We start from the raw sequence: 21,045 nt of genomic DNA, 5'->3' as shown, positions 1-21,045 counted from the left end.
GCCAATATCTGGAAGATCCCATAATGAACATATCTGCTTCAATCCTATTTTACTGAGCATCAGAGTTTTCTCCAGTGACAGACCATATATTCAGAATGGATGTACTACCTCAGCGATGGCCAGAGACAATGAAAAAGAAACTCACTTTGATGGTCTTTTTTCCCCATACAGTCGCACTCAAGCAAGTCATGGGTAACACAGGTAGAATCTTCATGAAGAGTAAAGAGATCTCTAAGCTCCTCTATGGAAAAATGGATGTGTTCAGATGTCTTGGAAAGGTCTACAACTGCCCCAGAAAGGTCTTGTTTGCTGATCTGTCTTTGATAAATCTTTTCTTCTATTGAGCCTGTATTGAAAAAAAAAAAAAAAAGATACACTGGGATAATTTTTGACTAGTATTCTCAAGAAGAAAAGTCAAATCCATTTCTTTATAATGCTAAACCACTATTTTCCATTATTAAAGCAAAACCAAAGCAAAGCTAAAAGAATTGATGTGATGTTTCTATTTTAACTGAATTCAGAACAAAACACGTATTTTTAAAGAGCAAATGATTTCCAAACATACTCTCTCCCTTTCTTTTACTGACAAAATTTCAATAGCTGTCTCAGTCTAGGGTATGTTTGAGCACCATCTCTGACCTGTGGTTAGCAGTCTGTAGATACATACAGTGTGTTTCTGACCATCTCTCCACACTCTGGCCATTGCCTGAAGAAAGCAAAAAGATGACGAGCATTAACAGCGTACTATAAAATAGTATTTTAACTAAAATTTGTAGCCTCCACCGATCAAATTACCAGTTCTCCTAGCTCATTCAAAAAGATGTTGTCCAAAGAAAGCATTCCTCAATAACTGTCTTTGACTGTTTTTACAGAAGTCTTATGTTATTAACTGTAAATAATTTTGAAAACATAATTTACTTTCTGCCATTTCTGCTCCCCTTTCTTTCTGTGTAGTATAGTAGGAAGGTAGGGGTTTGACCTCTTTCCCACCAGAAATAACCTCTTCATATTTGTTTTCCAAGCATTAGCAGTTGTTTTCAGGAATACTCATCATTCTCCACTATCTCCAAAGGTTTTTTTTGCCACAATACAGCTTTAAAAGTGACATTCCAATTCCTCTTAAAATTGTAAAATTAGTGTTTCACACACCCTTTAATTCTTAAACAAACAAAATGTAACTGAGTATTGTTATTTGATTTTTGTAAAAAATGTAAGGGTTACACGTACATATTGGGTACAAGCACCCACAACATGGTTTGCGGTCTTTGGCAACCTGTAGCAATTTTGACTATTTAACAGACTGTGTTTCAAGCAACAAGACAAGTGACCACATGAGGGTACTAATTCACACTTGGTATGGGAGCAAGGCCAAGAATCAGAGTATATTTCAGGTATTAAGCCCACAGCCTTACTCTACAATAAAAAGTTTCTTACTGCATTGATAAAAAGAATTTTTAAAATTGTTATTGTTAAGGACTATTTCACTCATATGCCAATTAAAGAATCCCTTGAGGCCAACAGTGCTGTTACAGGAATAGCATGGCACTGGCTTTGTTTTCTTTCTTTTAGCATCATTGCCACATGATTTTCTCATTCTCTGAATTCTGATCAGAACCTCTCCCTTTTTCTCAGGTATTGTAAATCGACAGCAGCACTTCCTATGTAGTCTAACCAAAATTTTCTTTTCTTTTTAGAAACACAGTGTTGGGAGATATTAGTTGCTCAGCTTAAATAAGTACGTTTTCATTAGAATAAATTACTTATGGTTATAAGGTGTGATTTCTGCTGTTTGCCTAGCTTTACTTAGCATGAGTAGCTACATTTGCTGAAGCCTTTAGGCCGCAATAGAGTTAATTTTCTTAGTAAATTCCCTAGCAGGTGGTACAGTGCTGTGTTTAGTTTTTCAGTATGAGGAAAACGTCCATAACACACTGATATTTTGGTAGTGTTTTTCCCTAAGTCTGGGACTTTTGGTTCCCCGTGTTCCGCCAGCGAGTGCAGGTGCACAAGAAGCGTAAACCAGAAGATAAGGGTGCTCCAACCGCCATCAGAGACTGCAAATCAACAAGATAAGAGCAGTCAATGGCTTACCTGCCTAGACAAAGAAAAATAATCCAATATTATGTTAGAAGACTCCAGATGAAAAATCATCACTGGACTAAAAGACATGTGAAGAGCGCATGAGGGGAGGGCATATAGATCGCAAGGGTATAATTGCTCAGGGACATCTTTGTTCAATGTCCCTGTCTGGAGACACCCAGCTAGCGAACCCTGCTGCTGTACCTTTCAATTAAATTATTTATTTTTATAAAATCCAACACCTGAGACTCTTCTGCGGGAAATCCACAATTTGGGTTATACTCTGGGCGTATATTAGAAAACAACTGAGAGCACTTTTCAGCATCCTCTCTTGGTCTCGGCATTTTACTCCTCCATGAAGCTAAATCGCCAGAATTCCAAGGCTATTTAGTAAATGCGTGCAACACAGGGGGAGCCCGGCCACCTAAGGTTGAGCCTGAAGAAGGAGGGAGAGTGTGTGAGGAGTCAAAATGGGCACCCGTCGGCTCACTGGGGTCACCCACTGTGAAGGGACCTTGGTCCCAGCAGTTAAAGACTCGGGTGGTGTGTGTGCGACACCTTGAATGGTGGATGAATGCTCAGGCAGCGGCTTCTCCTTTAACACACAGCAACTTTCCCATTAAAAAGAGGTCAGGAGACAAAGGGGATACAGGACTGACTCCTCTGAGGAAACCAGAATTTACTCTTCATTTTTTACTGCAAGGGGGCTTCTAATGATACCAATATATATCACCTGACAGAGAAACATTTCTTCTGTTCTTGTCAGATACAGTTTTCCTCCACTAATACACTTGTCCAGATGCAAGGTGACAACTGGGTAGCGATAAGACATTTAAAGGCAAGCATTTCGAAACCAATCAAGATTTCATTTGATGCCCATCCCAACCCACCCACACACAGTTATATCAGACCTGAAGATCTGTAGCTGGATTCCAGTCGATATCATACAGGATCAAATGAGATGCTCCGATCAGATTCAGTCCCACACCGCCAGCCTTTGAACTCAGCAAAAAGATAAAAGCTGGATTGAATTTGCTATTAAATGTATCAACAATCTGTTGCCGCTGGGAGACAGGAGTCTGTCCATCAAGTCTAGTATAAGAGTATCCATAACGTTTGCACGTCTCTTGTAATACGTTTAATGTCTGAGTGTAATTGGATACCAGTACGACTCTGTCAAACAGTAAAACAAAGTTATCTTATCATTTTAGACCTTGGTAAAGTCCAATAGCAAATTACTGAAGACATCAAAGAAAATGAAATTACAAGTCAGGCAAAAATTATACATCAACCTGAAGGTTACTCATATTGCCTAAGAAATAAAACATTTCCAATTAATTTGAAGCATATACTAGATTTGGATGCATTATACCTACTGTCAAGCGTTCAAATGTTAATAAATGTTTTCCTTCGCAACAGAATTTGGTTTCATGCCTAGATTGCAGGGATCCAGAACCAATCACAGAGACAGATTTTTTTTTAAAATAAATCTCTATTTATACAAATAGCAGTTGTTCAGGCAGCATTTGCAAAGGGTGTTGTAGCAGCTAATAAATAATATATAAATTACTCTACTTACTGAAAAAGCTACTGTGAACTTCTACAGACAACCTTCGAAAATTCTAACCAACAAAATCATGAAAGTCAAATAGGAAAGCAATGCAATGACCCCTACATTTTATGACTGAAAAGAACCAGGATGAAGGATAGCGAAGGATACCGCAAACAATACATTCTTGATTTTTGTTATTATTTTATTTAAAGCAAAATCGGTGTCCTGATCCCTAACACTGATGACCCATACTATGTTGATGCTTTTTCTCTGAAATTTTGACTAAGTAAGTTTCAGAGATCTGCAAATCTAGAATTTCTATACTCCCATATATTGAAGATGACTCTACTGAGTGGAAAAAGAAGGATCTTTTGAATTTAAGCTATAAATAAAATAATAAGCTCAGTTAGGACATTTTCTGCGAGATCTTGCTTGGAGGTCTTTTATAATCTAAACTAAATATACAGAATTCCATCAAAGGCGCTCCATTTTTTAAAATAATTTTGATTAAAAACAAGTACTGAAGAACTAGACAAATAATTTCAGGGAAAACCTGACAAATTAACATTTTAAAATTGTTTTAAAGTGTTTTTATTACTACATTTTACAGTTGAACTACATTCAAGACTTGTTTGTAAAGACTTTGCAAGATGGATATTTTTTGTTCGTCAACCTCAAATTCACATCTTTGTTTTCACTAAAAAATAGAATATAAACTTTAAAAGAGGTCTGGAATTAAGTCTGCATATTGCAAAAACTACTTAGTACTAATGAGAGCGGAGAAACAGAGAAATGAGAGCAGAAAATGATAAAGAAACATGAACAGCACTGAATTAAAGCAACAAAACTTTCAAAGTGTAAAATAATGCCTCGACACCAGCTGTACCTCAGCAGCTCCTATAGCACTGATAGGGGGAAAGGTGCTTTTTCCCAATACCCCTGATTTTTTTGACCTATAAGAAATACAGCCAGTGCATTTAGATATTTAGCTGTCATTGGTTTCAATGGATGTTAGGCATATAAACACTAACAACAGGCACAGCTTTCTGATTTGTAAAGAGAGAGCATCAGGAAGAAACAAATTCCATTACATCAGTGCCAAGAGATCTGCTGTTACTTCCCGCTACTGAATTACAGCGTGTCCTATTTAAGCATCAATTTAAATAAAAGCTAAAAGCTAAATACTTTTGGAATAGCGGGGCCTTAAGGCATGAGTATGTAAAAAAGTTATCATGGGACACAAGGGCACGTGAGACTTCCATGAATCAGCAATTGCACGGTAACTACCCACGTGCATCTCATTACTCCAAGATAAACAGAGGTTCTCCTACGTGTCAGTGGCATTTACCACAGGGAAAATAAGCAGTTGCTGTGCAAGTTTGTCTGTTGAGACTGGTTCCCCTGAACAGAAAAGGCAGCAAGCACTGAGCAGTTAAATGGGATTAAAGAGGAAAGAACTTACAGTCTAGTAATTAAAAATATTTTAGTGCAATTTAAAGTATTTAATACATGAATACATCTCCTCAAGGAGATACAAAGCATTGGAAAGTCTTTGGAAGACAATATGCCATAGTACAGGGGCTGTAGCAAACCCTGTCTTACTTGCTGGAACTCAGTATGAAAAATACAGGTATCTTTATCTTGAAAAAATATCAAGAGCAACTTTGAAAATGTCAGCTGAAATCCTAGTTTAGTAATTGAACAAGGAAGAGCCAGGAGTACAATGCATAAATATGCTTGGCACCTTTGCAAACAGTTGCAATGCCTTTATTTTGAATATTACATCCCCATGCATTTGAAAAGCAAAACAATATCGAGCAGGTCACTCCCATTATCCCTATTTCACCTTTCTTTCACACTTACCTTTCCGAAGAGTTGAGCTCATGGATTGCTGCTAACAACTTCACCAGCACCTGCAATTTTCCTGAATCAGTTTCAGAGAAAGTGTCCGAAGTATAATCTTGTGGAAAGACATCTATTAGACCTTCGTAGAGACTGGACTCATCATGTTCATCAGACATAGGATCGCAGCTTTTTTCCTATTGAAAATAAAAGGATTCAAGTCCCACACCCATCTATCATGTTTTGGGCTTTTTTTAAAACTTTGCTATATTTTTATTACGAAGACAAAAGGAGGCATCAAAAGCTGCCACAAAGTACTGCATCATGTGAGCACTAAAACCTCCCAATACTGCATTGAAAGCATGGTTTAAAAATACTGATAGCATTTATTTTGGTTTACACCCTCTAAAGTAAGATGTTGTTTGCAGCTGAGTAGAAAGTTGAAATACTTAAAACTGAAAAACATGTTCTACTTTTACTTGTCTACTTAAACAACCACACAGGTGTACACACACAGCAAAGCCATGTCTAAAAGCTGGTGAAAAAAATTAATACTTTGCTTTTTCTTTCTAAATCACATGATACCTTACCGTGGAACTCCCCAGTCATTGACTTTTTTTAGGAAGATGTTATCATTAACATTCAGTTATGCAACTGGAAATGAAGAAAAACTAACAAGCAAAATGAATAAAATAGAAGAAATACAGGTAATATTTTTCTGTAATTTGAAAATCAATATTTCACAGGGAGGGAAAGTCAAACTAATCAAACCCCAAAACCACAAGGGTACATCTTTTAAGCAAGATTTACATTTCCACCCAGCTTACTTGGACATTGACTAGGGGCCATAGAAGTTAGTTCTAACTATCACATTATTTACCTATAGGAATAAGAACATTTTTATAGAAATAACAAGGTGTACAGTGTGACAAGAGCCCACGAGAAGTGGAAATGGAGACATCTAGTACCACTGACGTCTTGAGTCTGCAGCTCCCAGTGTCGCTGGGATTGAAAGAGTGGAATTATCACGTGGACAGGGAGGTTTCAGAGGAACCAGCAGACAGAATAATCTCTAGCTAACAGTATTCTTTGTAAAATTCACGTATGTATTTTTTAAATATTCAGAGACAGGACTAAGAGGGAAAATACATGAAGAACAAGAAAATACCATAAGGCAATAGGAAACTGGTGAGATACATTCCCTGAGTACATTCAGATTTCCTAACATTTATGTTTTTGAAAGCAGATCTCCTAAAGCAAGTTGTATGTGAGAAAAGAGCACGGAAATGACCTTAAGTAATATGCACATTGACCATAACATAGTTTTAGTGACCTTTGCCGGCTGAAATGACTAATTGTAGGCACCCACCCCCCATGCAAATAGATACCTTTATAGCTCTAAACAGAAGCCATGGATGATTGCAAAGCTTTTTCAACGCTCCTATACATATTAGGTGAGGACTGTTTTCTAGCCTGCCTTGTAGACAGGACCTAATAACTCGAGAACTGAGCAGTTTTTGATACAATTCAATTTGCAGTGATGTTGGTCGGCAGAAGATTATGCTCTCCTTTTTGGGTGGCAGAAATTTGTTTATAACCTCCTGTGTTCTCCTAAGAATAAAGAGCCCAGTGAGGCGTGTGAGTTCTGCTGCTCTTTTTTCTCCTAATTCCTTTTCCTCCTAAAAGAACAAAGCACAAAATTAATGATAATCTTGCATTTTATCACAATACTTTTCTGTATTATTTTAATTAAGTAGTTAAAGAACATTTTAAAAGTATGATACCATTTTCTAACACAGGACTGTAATGATGAGTTCTTCTCCAATTAGTACCACTGCATTAGCTTAGTTCTAGGTCTGGTTTCTAACGTCTTAAACAAAGGAAGAAAATGTCCCAGAGGACATCCAAGACTCAAATTACATTTTAGAATTTCTTGGTTGATGCAATGAAATCATACAGATTGTGTAGTACTGTGGAGAAACTAAGAATGAATAAAGTATTGTCATATGGTAATGCGCATGGCATTTTTGGGAACACCAGGTGCTGGAAGAACAATTTTTGCCTGCTAATCTATAGGCAGCTGAAATGACGTGATCTCAACATGCATGTATTCCTCCAGCTCCCTTTGGAGAACAACTGAATTTATTTCAAATTGAAAATCTTTGGCTACTATTAGTAGTCCTGAGCTTCATTTCATTCCACAGAAAGTAAATGTCACAGTGCTGGCTTAGAATTTTCTTCTACAGCTGCATTTTTTTAAATATACCTTTGTTGCTGAAGGTTCTCTAGACCTGACAATGGGTTCTTCATATATCTTTCTATATGTGGATAAAGAACCAAGTATTCCTGGATTCACAAATTCTATTAATGCATAAAATTCTTGCAAGTCATTTTGGATTGGAGTACCTGGAAAGAGAAAAAAAAATAAATTCTGCATTTGGTAGCTTTTTCTTGAAACTGATAGAAGTGCAACCGTTGAATGCAAGGATTAATGTTAAGAATGTATCTTGAAAACAGATGTTTTGTTTCAATGCGAATTATACAGAGTTCTGAATTAATCTAAAACTTTATCATGATTAATAAGCTACTCTCCTGCTAAACAGACTGCTCATCTAATTGTTTTGACAAAATAATTAAAAAGTCAAGTTCTAAATCAATTTCATTAAATAACTACAGAGGAAAACAATGAGTGTATGTAAACAGAGCCCTGATTCCCCACTGAAGTTCCCAAGTTCACTGCCTGTCCCTGAAGTTAGACAAATTTTGCATTTATTTTAAAAAATTGGAAATAATCTGTTTTTATAAGACCCAAGATTTGTACATTTAATACCGATTGACAAAATTTATACTGTGCTCCTGCCATACTTAACAACAGCTTTTTCCTTTACCCCAACGTAGTACTATTAGCATAGCTAAATATTAAAAGTAGCTACAGATACTAACCAGTAAGGATAATTCTCTTTTCACAAGACAGACTAGTGAGGGCTGTAGTTGTCTTAATAGAGCTATTTTTCAAACGATGTCCTTCATCACAGATTAGGAGGTTAAATTCTATAGCCTGAATTTGATCCAAAGATCGCAGCAGCATCTCATAACTGATTATCAAAACTGAATAAAGTGGAGAACCGCTGAATTCTTCTACTTTGTGGTCCTGCAGGTGTAAAGGAAAATATATCACACAATATATATATCACTCATCATATTCCTTAAACATGCAGTGTCTACAGAATTTTGTTTCTAGCACGGTACATTTACTGTCTCCTCCGTGAGTCCGGATTATTGATTCTTTCCTAATTTGCAAAGGAAATATGGGATCTGATGCAGCAATTAAGAGTTTTACCACTTCATTAAAAGAAAATTTATTATTCTTTTAGGCCTTCAAATCTTCTGAGATACATTACCGTGAAGGTGAAAAGCACAGGCTCACCGTAACAGCTTCCCAGTCCTGGCATTTAGGTAAGCTTCAACTTAAAGCCAAGATAACAGAGAGGTGTAAGTAGCTGCCTGTACAATCTTTGGGACCTCAAGCTGCAGGGTGCAGCAATGTGCTCCAGTAGGAAGTTACTACGTTCTACCAAAATTCCTCTCGTAGTTTTGAATTGAATATGACAATAACTTAGTTACAAGCCCTTAACATTGGTGGGTTGGCCAACAGGTAAGGGCAGCCTGGGACTCAGAAAACAGAGCCCATAACCAGCCCCAGAAAACACACCCTGTCTACTGGTAAATAAACAGAATTGATTTCTAAACCCTCTGTTGGTGGTCAGAAAATGGCTGTGAGTCCCTCCACTCATATATGCTTCAAACCCTTCTCCTCCAATAGACATCAAGGCTTTTGATGTCTGTTAAAAGAAAGAGACACACTACATGAAAAGTCACTGCAATGTGACAGGGAGCTTCTTCCAAAAAAGTTCCTAGAAATAGGTACCTTTTTGTACAGACTTGTGAATGTACAGGATTGCTTACCTGTCTTGTAATTCTGCATAAAAATGGAAAAATCTACCATGGCACATCCCTCACCTTTCTGCTTTGCTCCAGACACTAATTCCCTGCACGTTCCTTCCTGTTTCCTAACAGTGCTCACTAACTAAGCAGGTTACGGGCCCAGCTGACAAGCTGAAGAACCTCTTTAATTGTGAAATCAAATCAAGCTAGAGACTCAGAAGGTATTTTTATTTACAAACAAGATCAGTAACGAAACACAGACAACTAAGTCTGGAGCCAGATGGTGTAATACACTGTAAAAGCAGCACCACTTAATTATCACAACATTTAGAGCCTCCTAGCAGGTGATTCTGAGGAATCTATGGGCTGAATCTGGCACATTAATCTCCCAAAGTACCTTGTGGTAGATCAGTCTCCACATGCTGCTCACAAAGAGGTCCGGCGCGCATCGGAGGAAGCAAGGAGTAGTGAGGAGCAGGTGACAAGGGCATGCACCAGTCTCCCCAGGTGTTTGGACTGGGCCCGAGCATTCCTGTTGTTTCCTGGACTGTACTTAACCGCCCGTTTTCTGGCCAGTATTTTTACTGACAGTTTCAAAATTGGAGCATAAGATCTCCCAACACAGGAACAGAGACACAAAGGAGCCCTGAAGGCAACACCCAATGTCGTCCTTACCCCGTATTCAGGCTCCAAATTGCAGCCCTGAACACAGAGACAATGCCCCTCTGACTTCCTCTTGGGATGGCCAAGCATCAGAAGATGCCCAGGGTACAGGAATCATTTTGTTTTCCTACACTTCCTGGGTGTGAGCTGAGACTACGGGGAAAGTGGTGGGAGCACTGGGGAACTGCCTCCAGCATCCTCCCCTGGTAAATCATCAATTTTTCTGCACTGTCTGAACCCCTTTAAAAAAAGCAGGAGACTCCTGGCATATTATAAGCCCCCTGCAGCCAAATTTAATATATTCACTGCTGTATATAATAACAGCAGTGGATGATGGACTGAAAATTAAATAAATTTACAAGCTAATGTCAAGTAATTAATTTATCCTCTTAACTGGCTGCAAGATATGTATGTATTATAGCCTCCATTTTCACAATTACCCAAAGTGACTTGACAGGTTTAAGTGAGTTGCCCGGAGCCACATATGGAGCAATTGTCAATCAGTATTAGAGCTCCATAATGTCCCAGACTTACTCTTTGAACAGACACAGACCCTTCTTTGCACTAGTCCAAAATCCACTGTAGCCAGTTAAGCGTAAATTAAAAAATGCTGAATCATGAAGCAATGTAAACGTTGAATTAATTCATTCTCCAGATATTCTGACTTAAAAACCAAACCGAAACAACCCCAGTAGAAGTGATACTCTGCAAACGGATAAAGGAGTTATTCTCTCAAACACATCTCAAATGCTGATAACGTAGATTAACGAGACCTAAATGCAACCTTTGTGGGGACGCCTTCATTTTAAAAGCAATGTCCTCTACATGACATCTGCATTTTAACAGAAGTAAACTGAAATCACATTTCAAGAGCAGATAATGTCCTGGTTTTTTGAAGAGTCTGTTACTGAAGGGTTAGGATCAGTTTTCGCAGTGTTTCAGTGTGAAAGTGACGAAAACATGCCTAACACATTTTAAAGAGTCTGCCAGTTCTTTGAATGTATTCCTTACAGGCAAGAATAGAAAAAACCTTTGAGACAAGCTCTTCCTTTTAAGTTATACCAGAGAAATAACAGTATGGTAATTGCTGTTTTTCCGGAGAAGACAGACAGTAAATTATTTTGAAATACCTCATTATACCCCAGGCAAGTCATATTGTGTCTTCCTTTTGCATGACAATGTATTCCTTCCTATTTGGGAACACAATCTTAAAAGCTGCTGGGTGTCCTCAATCCAAATGGCTCCAACGAGATGAGTAAGAATATTAAAGTTATTTAAATTAAAAGAAAATGAAAGCTACTGTCATTTGGGGTCATAGTAACTGCCAGCAAATACAGCTTTTCTCCTCCCAACATTATTCATAAAACTGCAAGAAAACCTTCAATTATTTCTAACTACCTTTTCAGGTAAAAACGTTGCCATACTATATTTTGCCTTGTATCCACTTCTTTTAGAAACTTCCATATTTCTTATCCTAACCTATATTACATTACAGTTCCTGAAAAGTCAGTTTGCTTCATTTCCACATCTTGAAACAAGTTACTAAGAAAAGCAAATGATGCAAAGAGCACTTATTATATGTGGATTGTCCTCAGTGGAAGATGGGTAGGTTCAGTAACTTCAAGGGTTTGACAATAATGAGTGGAATTCAAAGAAATAATTGTTGTTACAAAATCTTGTACACTCTACAAGAGTTTAAAAACAGTTTGAAATCTTCCATTTCATCTGAAATATTCACTCTTACATAGAGACAATAAGGATCATGCAAGAAACTAAAAGCAAATCTGGTTGATGAAAGAATTGGATCATCTTTAGAATGAAGTACTATTTGTTTCTTCAATCTACTTGTATGGAACTATTAGATTAAAAAAAAACTTTGGAAAATAAATATCTTTATCTTTGTTGCAAGCACATGCAGATGCAGATGCTACAAGTGCTCCACTTCCTCCCACCGGCACAATTCAAATATATAGGAGCAAGAAAAAGCAAGGGTACAGTAAATTGCTGAACGTACGTATCAAAACCACAGTTTGCTAAACAGCTTCTCTTGGATAGATGGATAGATGAGGGGAGGGCGGTGGATGTGGTCTACCTTGACTTCAGCAAGGCATTCGACATGGTCTCCCACAACATCCTCATAGGGAAGATTAGGAAGTGTGGGTTAGATGAATGGACAGTGGGGTGGACAGAAAACTGGTTGAAAGACAGAGCTCAGAGGGTTGTGATTAGGGGCACACAGTCTAGTTGGAGGTCAGTGACGAGTGGTGTTCCCCAGCGGTCAGTACTGGGTCCAGTCCTCTTCAATATATTCATCAATGCCCTGGATGAGGGGATGGAGTGCACCCTCAGCAAGTTTGCCGATGACACAAAGCTGGGGGGGGGTGGCTGACACACCAGAAGGCTGTGCCACCATACCCAGAGACCTGGACAGGTTGGAGAGTTGGGCAAAGAGGAACCTTATGAAATTCAACAAGGGCAAGTGTAGGGTGCTGCACCAGGTTGGGGGCTGACCTGCTGGAGAGCAGCTCGGTGGAAAGAGACCTGGGAGTCCTGGTGGACAACAGGATGACCATGAGCCAGCAATGTGCCCTTGTGGCCAAGCAGGCCAATGGCATCCTGGGGTGCATCAAGAAGAGTGTGGCCAGCAGGTCGAGGGAGGTCATCCTCCCCCTCTACTCTGCCCTGGTGAGGCCGCATCTGGAGTGCTGTGTCCAGTTCTGGGCTCCCCGGTTCAAGAGGGACAGGGAACTGCTGGAGAGGGTGCAGCAAAGGGCTACCAAGACGATTAGGGGACTGGAACACCCCTCTCATGAAGAAAGGCTGAGGGATTTGGGTCTCTTTAGCCTGGAAAAAAGACAAATGAGGGGGGATCTTATCAATGCTTATAAATAATTAAAGGGTGGGTGTCAGGAGGATGGGGCTCAGCGACAGGACAAGAGGTAACGGGCACAAACTTGATCATAGGAAGTTCCACCTAAACATGAGGAGGAACTTCTTTACTCTGAGGGTGGCAGAGCACTGGAACAGGCTGCCCAGAGAGGTGGTGGAGTCTCCATCTCTGGAGACATTCAAAACCCGCCTGGACGTGTTCCTGTGCAATCTGCTCTAGGTGTCCCTGCTCTGTCAGGGGCGTTGGACTAGATGATCTCCAGAGATCCCTTCCAAACCTACCATTCTGTGATTCTGTGATTCCTTTCTGCTATGAATGCCCACTCCATATGGACATGGAGACTTACAAAAGAAGTCTACAGAAGTCTTACAAAAAGAAATATTGGACGGTTAATTATAAAAAGCAGAGCTTGAACCTGAAAGCTTCAGAAGCGTTAATGAAAGCGTGAATAAGTCTCCTGTTCACAGCTTCATGAATGCCAGTCTTGAGCCGACCCAGTCCTCTGACTGAGATATTGAGTCATGCTTAACAGGAAAATTTACATGGCAAGAAAGCCTGACTGGATAAATGGAGCAAGACGTGGCTCTCCTTCAGAGAAAGCCCTCAGTCAGTGATGCTACAGCCTCACTCCTTGAACTCAGTTGTCTTTTACTTGGCCAGGTGCTTTCCTGCCTGATCGCTGAAGCAGAGTCTGTCGAGAACTTTTAGTCTTTGCAATAAAGGATGGAGAGAGTTCTGTGTTTCAAACTAAAGGTATACCAAGGAGATTAAAAGATTAAATACTTCGTCGGCACACCGGATTCATCCAGGCACTACAGGAACTTGGGAGTGCCATTACCAGCAGGAACAGCTCCACCATAGAAGGGACAGGGAGGGATCAGCATCATCCTGCTTCTTTATTAAGATTTGTACTTGTTTGCATTCTTCTAGGTATGAGAGATATTCACATTATGTAACACTGAGCCTCTAGGCTTGGTAACTCGTGAGACTACCTCACGACTTGGTAACTCGTGAGATCATGCCTACAGAAAACCGATTCTTGACAGTGACAGTAAAGGAAATAAGCTTCTGAAGTAACCTGAAACAGACAGCCGAAACAAAGCGGAAAAAGTTTTCAGTACAGAACAAAAGCAACTACCACAGAAACGGAGTACAAGTCAGTCAAGGCAGATGCTCTGGTACATAAAGCAGGGAAGGCGTGCACTTTGATAGACAACAGAAAGCTTCTTAAATCAAAGAGGCACAAGGAGGAGTGTGTCACTTTTTATATCATCAAGGTGAAGCCTGAGGAAAGATAAGACAGACATATGCCACGCAGGCAGGTGAGCTTGAGTTATGACCTGGTTACTGACAGCTAAATGCCCATATGGACAATTACCTGAAGAGAAACAAAGTACTACAAATAAATACTAGCACAGAATTACTAGTTTTGGTCTCTGGTTAAAATAAGAAAAAGAGGAAAAAAAATCACAAGTCCTGTATTCTGAGCCAAATATGACCTAATCCCCTTTTGGAAGTAAATCTTACCTGATCAACTGTAAAGACTTTGATCCTTTCACTTCCCAACCATTTCTGAAATTCTTTTTTCCAGTTTTTTACCAGACTCCCAGGGGTGACAATTAGCACTCGTTTTAGTACAGGTTTGCATCCATAGACCCCTTGACGCAGGAGAGTCCAGACAAGGGCGATGCATTGCAATGTTTTTCCTAAGCCCATTTCATCAGCAAGAATAGCTCCAAATCTGCCGCTAACTCTGTAAAATATAATTAGGCAGTGGTAACATTTTAAAAGACATAACTATAATTATTTACAACTGGTATAGGGAATTGCTCTTTGTGGTTGTTTTCTGAAGTATAAAGAACCTATTTGTACTTATTATGCTCTACTGTAGTTTTCATTCAGTTACACCCGACGACCTTAGAATGAAATTCCTCATTTTCTAGATTAATACATTAGTCCTCCAAAAACAAACAGTTTAAATCTTCTTTTAGAATTAAAATTATTATCTAATATTTTTAAAACTTGTGTATATCTTAAGGAATCAATGACTTGAGAAAACACTTTTGAAAATAGTACTGTATTTTTTTCAACAGGTCAGTACAACAGCTTCTTTATTCTAAATGCCTGAATTATCAATTATATGAATAATTATACAAAACCCAAGAAGCAGTGTGCTTTAGCACAGGTTAGATTGTATCCATGTTTACCAGACTTGGTATTTGCAGTAGAACCGACATGCCTTTTGGCGCACTAGCTTCTCATCACATCTGGCAAAGTCACAGCAAACATGATGCTACATATGCGTCAGAAAAAAACTTTGCAACCTTTACTGGGGGAAAATTATTAATTTGAATTAATCAAATGATTGCTCAAATGTTCCCATTTGAATTGTCTAATTTCGATCACAGGCATGAAAATATTACAGGTATTGAAAGCCAAAAGGATAATTACCATCTTACCTCATTCCCATTACACATTCATATAGAAATGTAATTCCTTCTTTCTGATGTGGTCGGAGGTTATTTGCAATGTAAGGATCCACAACTACATCCACCATAGGTAAACCAGCCTTATTGAATGTCCACTGATGACTTGCATTTGGTCTTGGCATAACTAGAGAATCTTGAAGTTCAGAACACATGCAAGTATTGCACATTATTTTTAGTCTGTTAGCAAAGGGTATTATCTCTCTAACTCAACTACGCAATCAAGTCAATGATCTAATGACTGCTAAAAACACTGTTTAATATACTGACCATTCTCAGACAGAAAATGCATTTACCAACAGAGCATCTAGATAGCCTTTTAAATAAAAATCCTTCTACAGAGGTCTCCCAAATAGTTTGCGCTTTTCTCAAAGGTGAAGGTGACAAACTGAGAAATCTGAGATATTTTTTTCATGAGGTGAAACTGCCTAATAAATGTTGCATGATGACTTTGAATGCATAGAGTTAAATCAGAAGTTCTGAAAGGCTTCTGAAAGGGAAGTATAAGAAAAAGAACATGAACAACGACCTACATAAAGTCTAGACACTACATTTCAACGGATATTCTTGTAGCTGCCCCGAAAGACTCCTCTGCCAGAGATACAGAGACAAAAAGACAACGATTTGTTAAAAAAAAAAAGTAGGGAAGGACTGAGAGTGAGCTGACAAAGGCTGCCACAGTGCATGAATAAAAGAAGTTGACAGGCTTGAAGACATACAGAAGCAAAGAGAGCATGAAGTATTGGGCTACATCTGAATAACAGTTTTGCTTGCCATAATTTGTTTACAAACTCTAACATCATAATTTTTCTGGACAATATCCATACCGCCTTGCTTATATTGATGCTACACATCTGAAAAGTTGTATTGTCAGTGGACAGAATGAGGAACTAATTTATAGCTGCTGGTATTTTTATGTCACTAGAGTAGATCTGTGTTGATAATTTATTCATGAGAATAGGTTGGTTGAAGGCTCACATCATTCAGGGAGATTTTGTTTCGTCCTGACAAAGGGCTGAGTTCTGATGGATTACATCAAATTACATGTGTGTATATATATATATATATATATATATATATATATATATATATAAGAGCCAGCGGTGGTAAAAAGACAACTTTTCTGACAAAATTTTGCTGCCTCAGGGATGGGGAAGAAACAAGACTTGCAGTAGGAATGGACTAAAAGCTTAGAAATCACAGGTGGAAGATGAGGCTTTACATCGTGGTCGCTGTGCTCTGTTCTGCTGAGCACAGGGATAAATGGCTTTCCGTTTTGAAGAAGCTGCATTTTAAACGACTATAGTTATAGACCTCAACACAAAAACCTCTGAATACTCCAATACAAAGGTGCTGATCTTGTAAAGTATCTCCGTTACTTCTGAAAGCGGTTATGCAACAAGGCGTTCAATAAACGATGTGATTCTCCTGTGTAAGCAACACTTAATGACTGAGAGTCCAACCTATTTACGTGTTGAAGGCTCTCCATATCACGCAGCTTAGGGAAACATCATAGGAAATACTCAAATTCACCAGACGAGAAGACACAGGAGACAACTAGAATAAAATGTAGCTTTTTAATAAACTAGTGCAGAAATAGCAAAAAAGTTCATTTGAGTGTTGAATATATCAGCTCTTTGCCAGATTTCAGGTTAGAAGGCTAATGCAGTATCATCTTGCAACCACAGGAAGGAACATTCTTAGATACAACATAATCAGGTTGAATTCAGACCAGAAGCTGGTGTTAATAAGGTCGCTCTACAAAAAGGCCAATGACAGCACTAATTACCACTTGATTAAGATTTCATTGTTTATTTACATAGCAGCCAGGTAGTAACTTTGCAAAGTCCCATACTAGCAGGATATGAGGTAATAAGTAGGATGGAGGTATAACTACAGTAAGAATGTAGAACAAATATGTATTCTTTTTAAATATGCATTGCTCTGCTTAGTAACATTTCTTTAAACTCATTTTTATCTTTCACCTGAAAGATAAAACCATCAGCAGAATATAGTTCCTAAATGGTTTGTTATTCACAGACAAAAGAGTACTTCTTGTTTAGATAAGCAACGCCACTTCCTGCAGCTATCAAATATTTACAGGATCCCTCATAGAATCATAAAATCATTTAGGTTGGAAAACACCTTTAAGATCATCAAGTCCAACCATTAACCTAACACTGCCAAGTCCACCACTAAACCATATCCCTCAGCACCACATCTACGCATCTTTTAAATCTCTCCAGGGATGGTGACTCCACCACTTCCCTGGGCAGCCTGTTCCAATGCTTGATAACCTTTTCAGTGAAGACATTTTTCCTAATATCCATCCTAAACCTCCCCTGGTACAACTTGAGGCCATTTTCTCTTGTCCTTTTCCTTTTTACCCGTGAGAAGAGACTAACCCCCACCTCTCTACACAGTTTCTCCAGGAGAATGCTGTGGGAAATGGTGTCAAAGTCTTTACTAAAGTCCAGGTAAACAACATCCACGGCCTTTCCCTCATCCACTAAGCGAGTTATCCTGTCATAGAAGGAGATCAGTTTAGTCAAGCAGAACTTGCCTTTCATGAACCCATGCTGACTGGGCCTGATTGCCTGCTTGTCCTGTATGTGCCGCCTGATGGCACTCAACATGATCTGCTTCACAACTTTCACTAGCACCAAGGTCAGACTGACAGGCCTGTAGTTCCCTGGATCCTCCTTCCAGCCCTTCTTGTAGATTCTCTATTACTGATCCTCCACGGGAATTACTGTGCTGCCATACAATGTCAGTGCTTTGCTGACCCCAGTGGGAAGCTGGAACTCATCTAGAACTTTCAGCATGTGTCAGACTGCTTCTGTGAACAATATACTAATTTCTCTTGTCAAAACTCTCAGAAACTATTCTAATTTGTTTCTACAGCCATCTGTAACAACTATAAGAAACTTTACGCAGTGCAGAGAATTTCACTCCTTAGAAACACATATGATAAAATCTTAACATGATATTGATAGAAACATTAGTACTGTATGTCAGAAATACTTTAGGTTTTTTTGAGAGCCAGAGGATGCTTAAAGAAACTTAAAAATCTGAATCTTACTTGAAGCATTTGGATCGTGGCGAGGTCTGCAGCTTTGAGAATCTTTGAGCACATTCTCTTTAGTATTGGATTGACAGACACTTTTAAATGGTTTACAGAATGGTTTCATATTAGTTTGAGATAAAGCAGTTGTGACTGTGTCATAAGTCCCTATTCCAGCCTGAAAACACCTGCCACTGTTGAAGTCATCTGCTGAAATTACACCCATCACTTCAATTTCTTTTCCTCCAACCATCAGTGTTTGGCCTTCATCAAGACTGTCTAGCTCTTTAGATTTATATCCAGTACCTAAAAGAACATAAAAAAATCAGCAATTAGGACAACACAGCAAATACTACTTCCTTAACATTGGTACTCATCTACAGGAAGGAAAAACAAAACTGTCAACAGATATTTGATTCTTAAGCATCTGAATTGTTACACATATGAACTCATAAAGCTCCTTAACAGAGCTTGACATTTCAATGCTAATAATCAGAATTAGATACCAGAATACGTAAGCAAATATTCTATCATCATCCACAATCAGTTCTACTGAATATCAAATATCCATTAAAGGGAATTTACAAAAAAAACAGTCCCATATCATAAAATCTAGCAGCTTGCCTTAGTTTTAAACTTGCTCAAAACTAATGATCATTCTAGGTCCTTTTTCCGTGCTTTCATGCCCTGACATGAACACCACTAGCCTCTCCTGCTGTTGATCTAGACAGAATATTCTACTTTTAAAATCATTCTAAATTCGCTTTTTACAATTAAGGACTCATATGCATCTGAAATCTTTACTTCTACATATGGTCTGAAACATTGGTGTGTGATTTTTGCCAGGATTTACCAATCAACTCAGTAGTTTGCTCATTCAAAAACCTATTAGGGAGCCAAAGCATTTTTCTATGCACCCTTAGGGACTCTGTCAGGGTGGGCATTCTCAGAGCAGCTACCACATACTATTAATCTCATTACAAAATACAGCTGCAGCTGCAACTTTCTTTTAAGATAAAGATGTAGGAAAGAGTGGTGCTTCCTTCTTTTAAATAGCATTCTATTGGTTTAAACTCTCACATAAGATACAGGAGATGTATATTTTCTCTTCTTAACTCAGGGAGGTCAAAGCCACATCTCTACCTCAAAATTAGAAGCAGAACTCTTTAGAATTCTTTACCCCAGTTGTTGAATTTGTGCTACTTTGAATAAGCGGGTTTGGATCCTTAGTTAGGCCAAAAAAATAAAAAGCACGACTGTGTAGACCAGTAGCTAATGCACTCACCCGTGGAAGAGGCAAAACTCCCCAAGGTTTTAAACATATTTTACCCAACAAACACTACATACAAATACTGCTAGGAGCTGTTTGCAAAGCTCACGTCTCCCACTTCTAGGAATGTGCCTTCCCAAAGGCTTGGAAGGTGAAGATCTGGATTTGAATTCCTTTAAGAGAATAAATTTACTGAGGTGTTTCACAGTCCAAGCAAGTGCTGAAAAACAGTCTGGCCAAAAGGGAAAGGGAGATATTTTCTTCCCCTCCTCTAAATGCATGCAAAAAGCACACAGCAAACCTTGTTTGGTCCTTGAAGGGACAACACTTGCTTTCAGGAAAGAGCTGAAGATGGACACAAGAGAATTCTCGTGCATCTAAACCAGGTGCCAGGAGAGGGCCTTTATGACCTCTTCTTCGCTCTGCATTTTTGTTTTCTCTTATTACCTCTACAGAGCTTCAAGCTGAACATACTGAATACAGGTGTATCCCTGTGGAGGATCTTTTGGATTCCAGTCTGAAGAGTCTAATTCTAAGACAGGATGGGCTTTAAGGGTAGATGGGAACTTAGGAAAGGCAAAAAGCCAACCTACGAAGCTCAAACGTTTATGCAACTGCCAGAAATAACTGTTTCTATAACATACAGCAAATTACAAGACAGCACTTCCTAAATTCTTTGTACCACATTATTAAGGAATCGGGACATTTGCAAGGGAGAAAAGCAAGATGTCCTGCTGCCTCAAAAACAAGCTACAGCCTGTGCTCCTTTTAGGTTCCCATGCCCCTTCTTAGATCCAGCCCCGGTATGCCTAAGTAAGAAAAATCCTTTTTTGCCCTTTTCTTGCCTTTTAAAAATAATAATCCTGGAAGCTTATTCACACTCACTGTAAACTCCCTAGTATTAAATGCAATTTTGGAGATAAGCACCACTACTGGACCTTTCCTTCTCACTCAGTGGGCTTGGAGAATAATTGCAGAACTTACACTGCTTAAATTGGTCAATTTAGGATTTTCTTTGAAACAACAAGCATTGAAAGCAACTCTGTAGGGCAAGTTAGCACCAATGATATTGGTATCATTGTGCTCCCTGACACCATCCAACACAGCAAAAAGACTTTTACCAGCAAAAATCAGAATATTCATTTTTCTATTGTGTTTTCTGCTAATTCAAGAAGACAGGACTTGAAAAAAAAATAAAAACACAAGAACAACAGGGTGGTGGCTGATGCATTCCAGGCATTACTCTCTTTCTCT

The 21,045-nt window shown here is 38.8% G+C and overlaps 1 protein-coding gene across 7 annotated transcripts in view; it reads right to left on the bottom strand.

The window, feature by feature from the left end:
- Window positions 1-21,045, bottom strand: part of RAD54B (RAD54 homolog B) — a 68,719-nt gene that overhangs the window by 4,739 nt on the left and 42,935 nt on the right. For 6 of the 7 annotated variants that reach the window (XM_054193617.1, XM_054193616.1, XM_054193618.1 and 3 more), the window contains 10 exons: window positions 18,540-18,827; window positions 15,431-15,593; window positions 14,499-14,724; window positions 8,417-8,624; window positions 7,740-7,879; window positions 6,862-7,152; window positions 5,495-5,670; window positions 2,991-3,252; window positions 640-706; window positions 146-346 (listed from right to left, as the gene is read on the bottom strand). In XM_054193617.1, coding sequence (XP_054049592.1) covers window positions 146-346; window positions 640-706; window positions 2,991-3,252; window positions 5,495-5,670; window positions 6,862-7,152; window positions 7,740-7,879; window positions 8,417-8,624; window positions 14,499-14,724; window positions 15,431-15,593; window positions 18,540-18,827 — 2,022 coding nt within the window. Of the gene's footprint in view, window positions 1-145; window positions 347-639; window positions 707-2,990; window positions 3,253-5,494; window positions 5,671-6,861; window positions 7,153-7,739; window positions 7,880-8,416; window positions 8,625-14,498; window positions 14,725-15,430; window positions 15,594-18,539; window positions 18,828-21,045 lie in introns of those variants that run through there. The other variant, XM_054193620.1, reaches the window with a different exon arrangement.

This window comes from Rissa tridactyla, chromosome 2 (genome assembly GCF_028500815.1).
Source record: "Rissa tridactyla isolate bRisTri1 chromosome 2, bRisTri1.patW.cur.20221130, whole genome shotgun sequence".
Lineage (NCBI taxonomy): Eukaryota > Metazoa > Chordata > Aves > Charadriiformes > Laridae > Rissa > Rissa tridactyla.
This window is presented reverse-complemented; position numbering and strand designations above follow the sequence as displayed.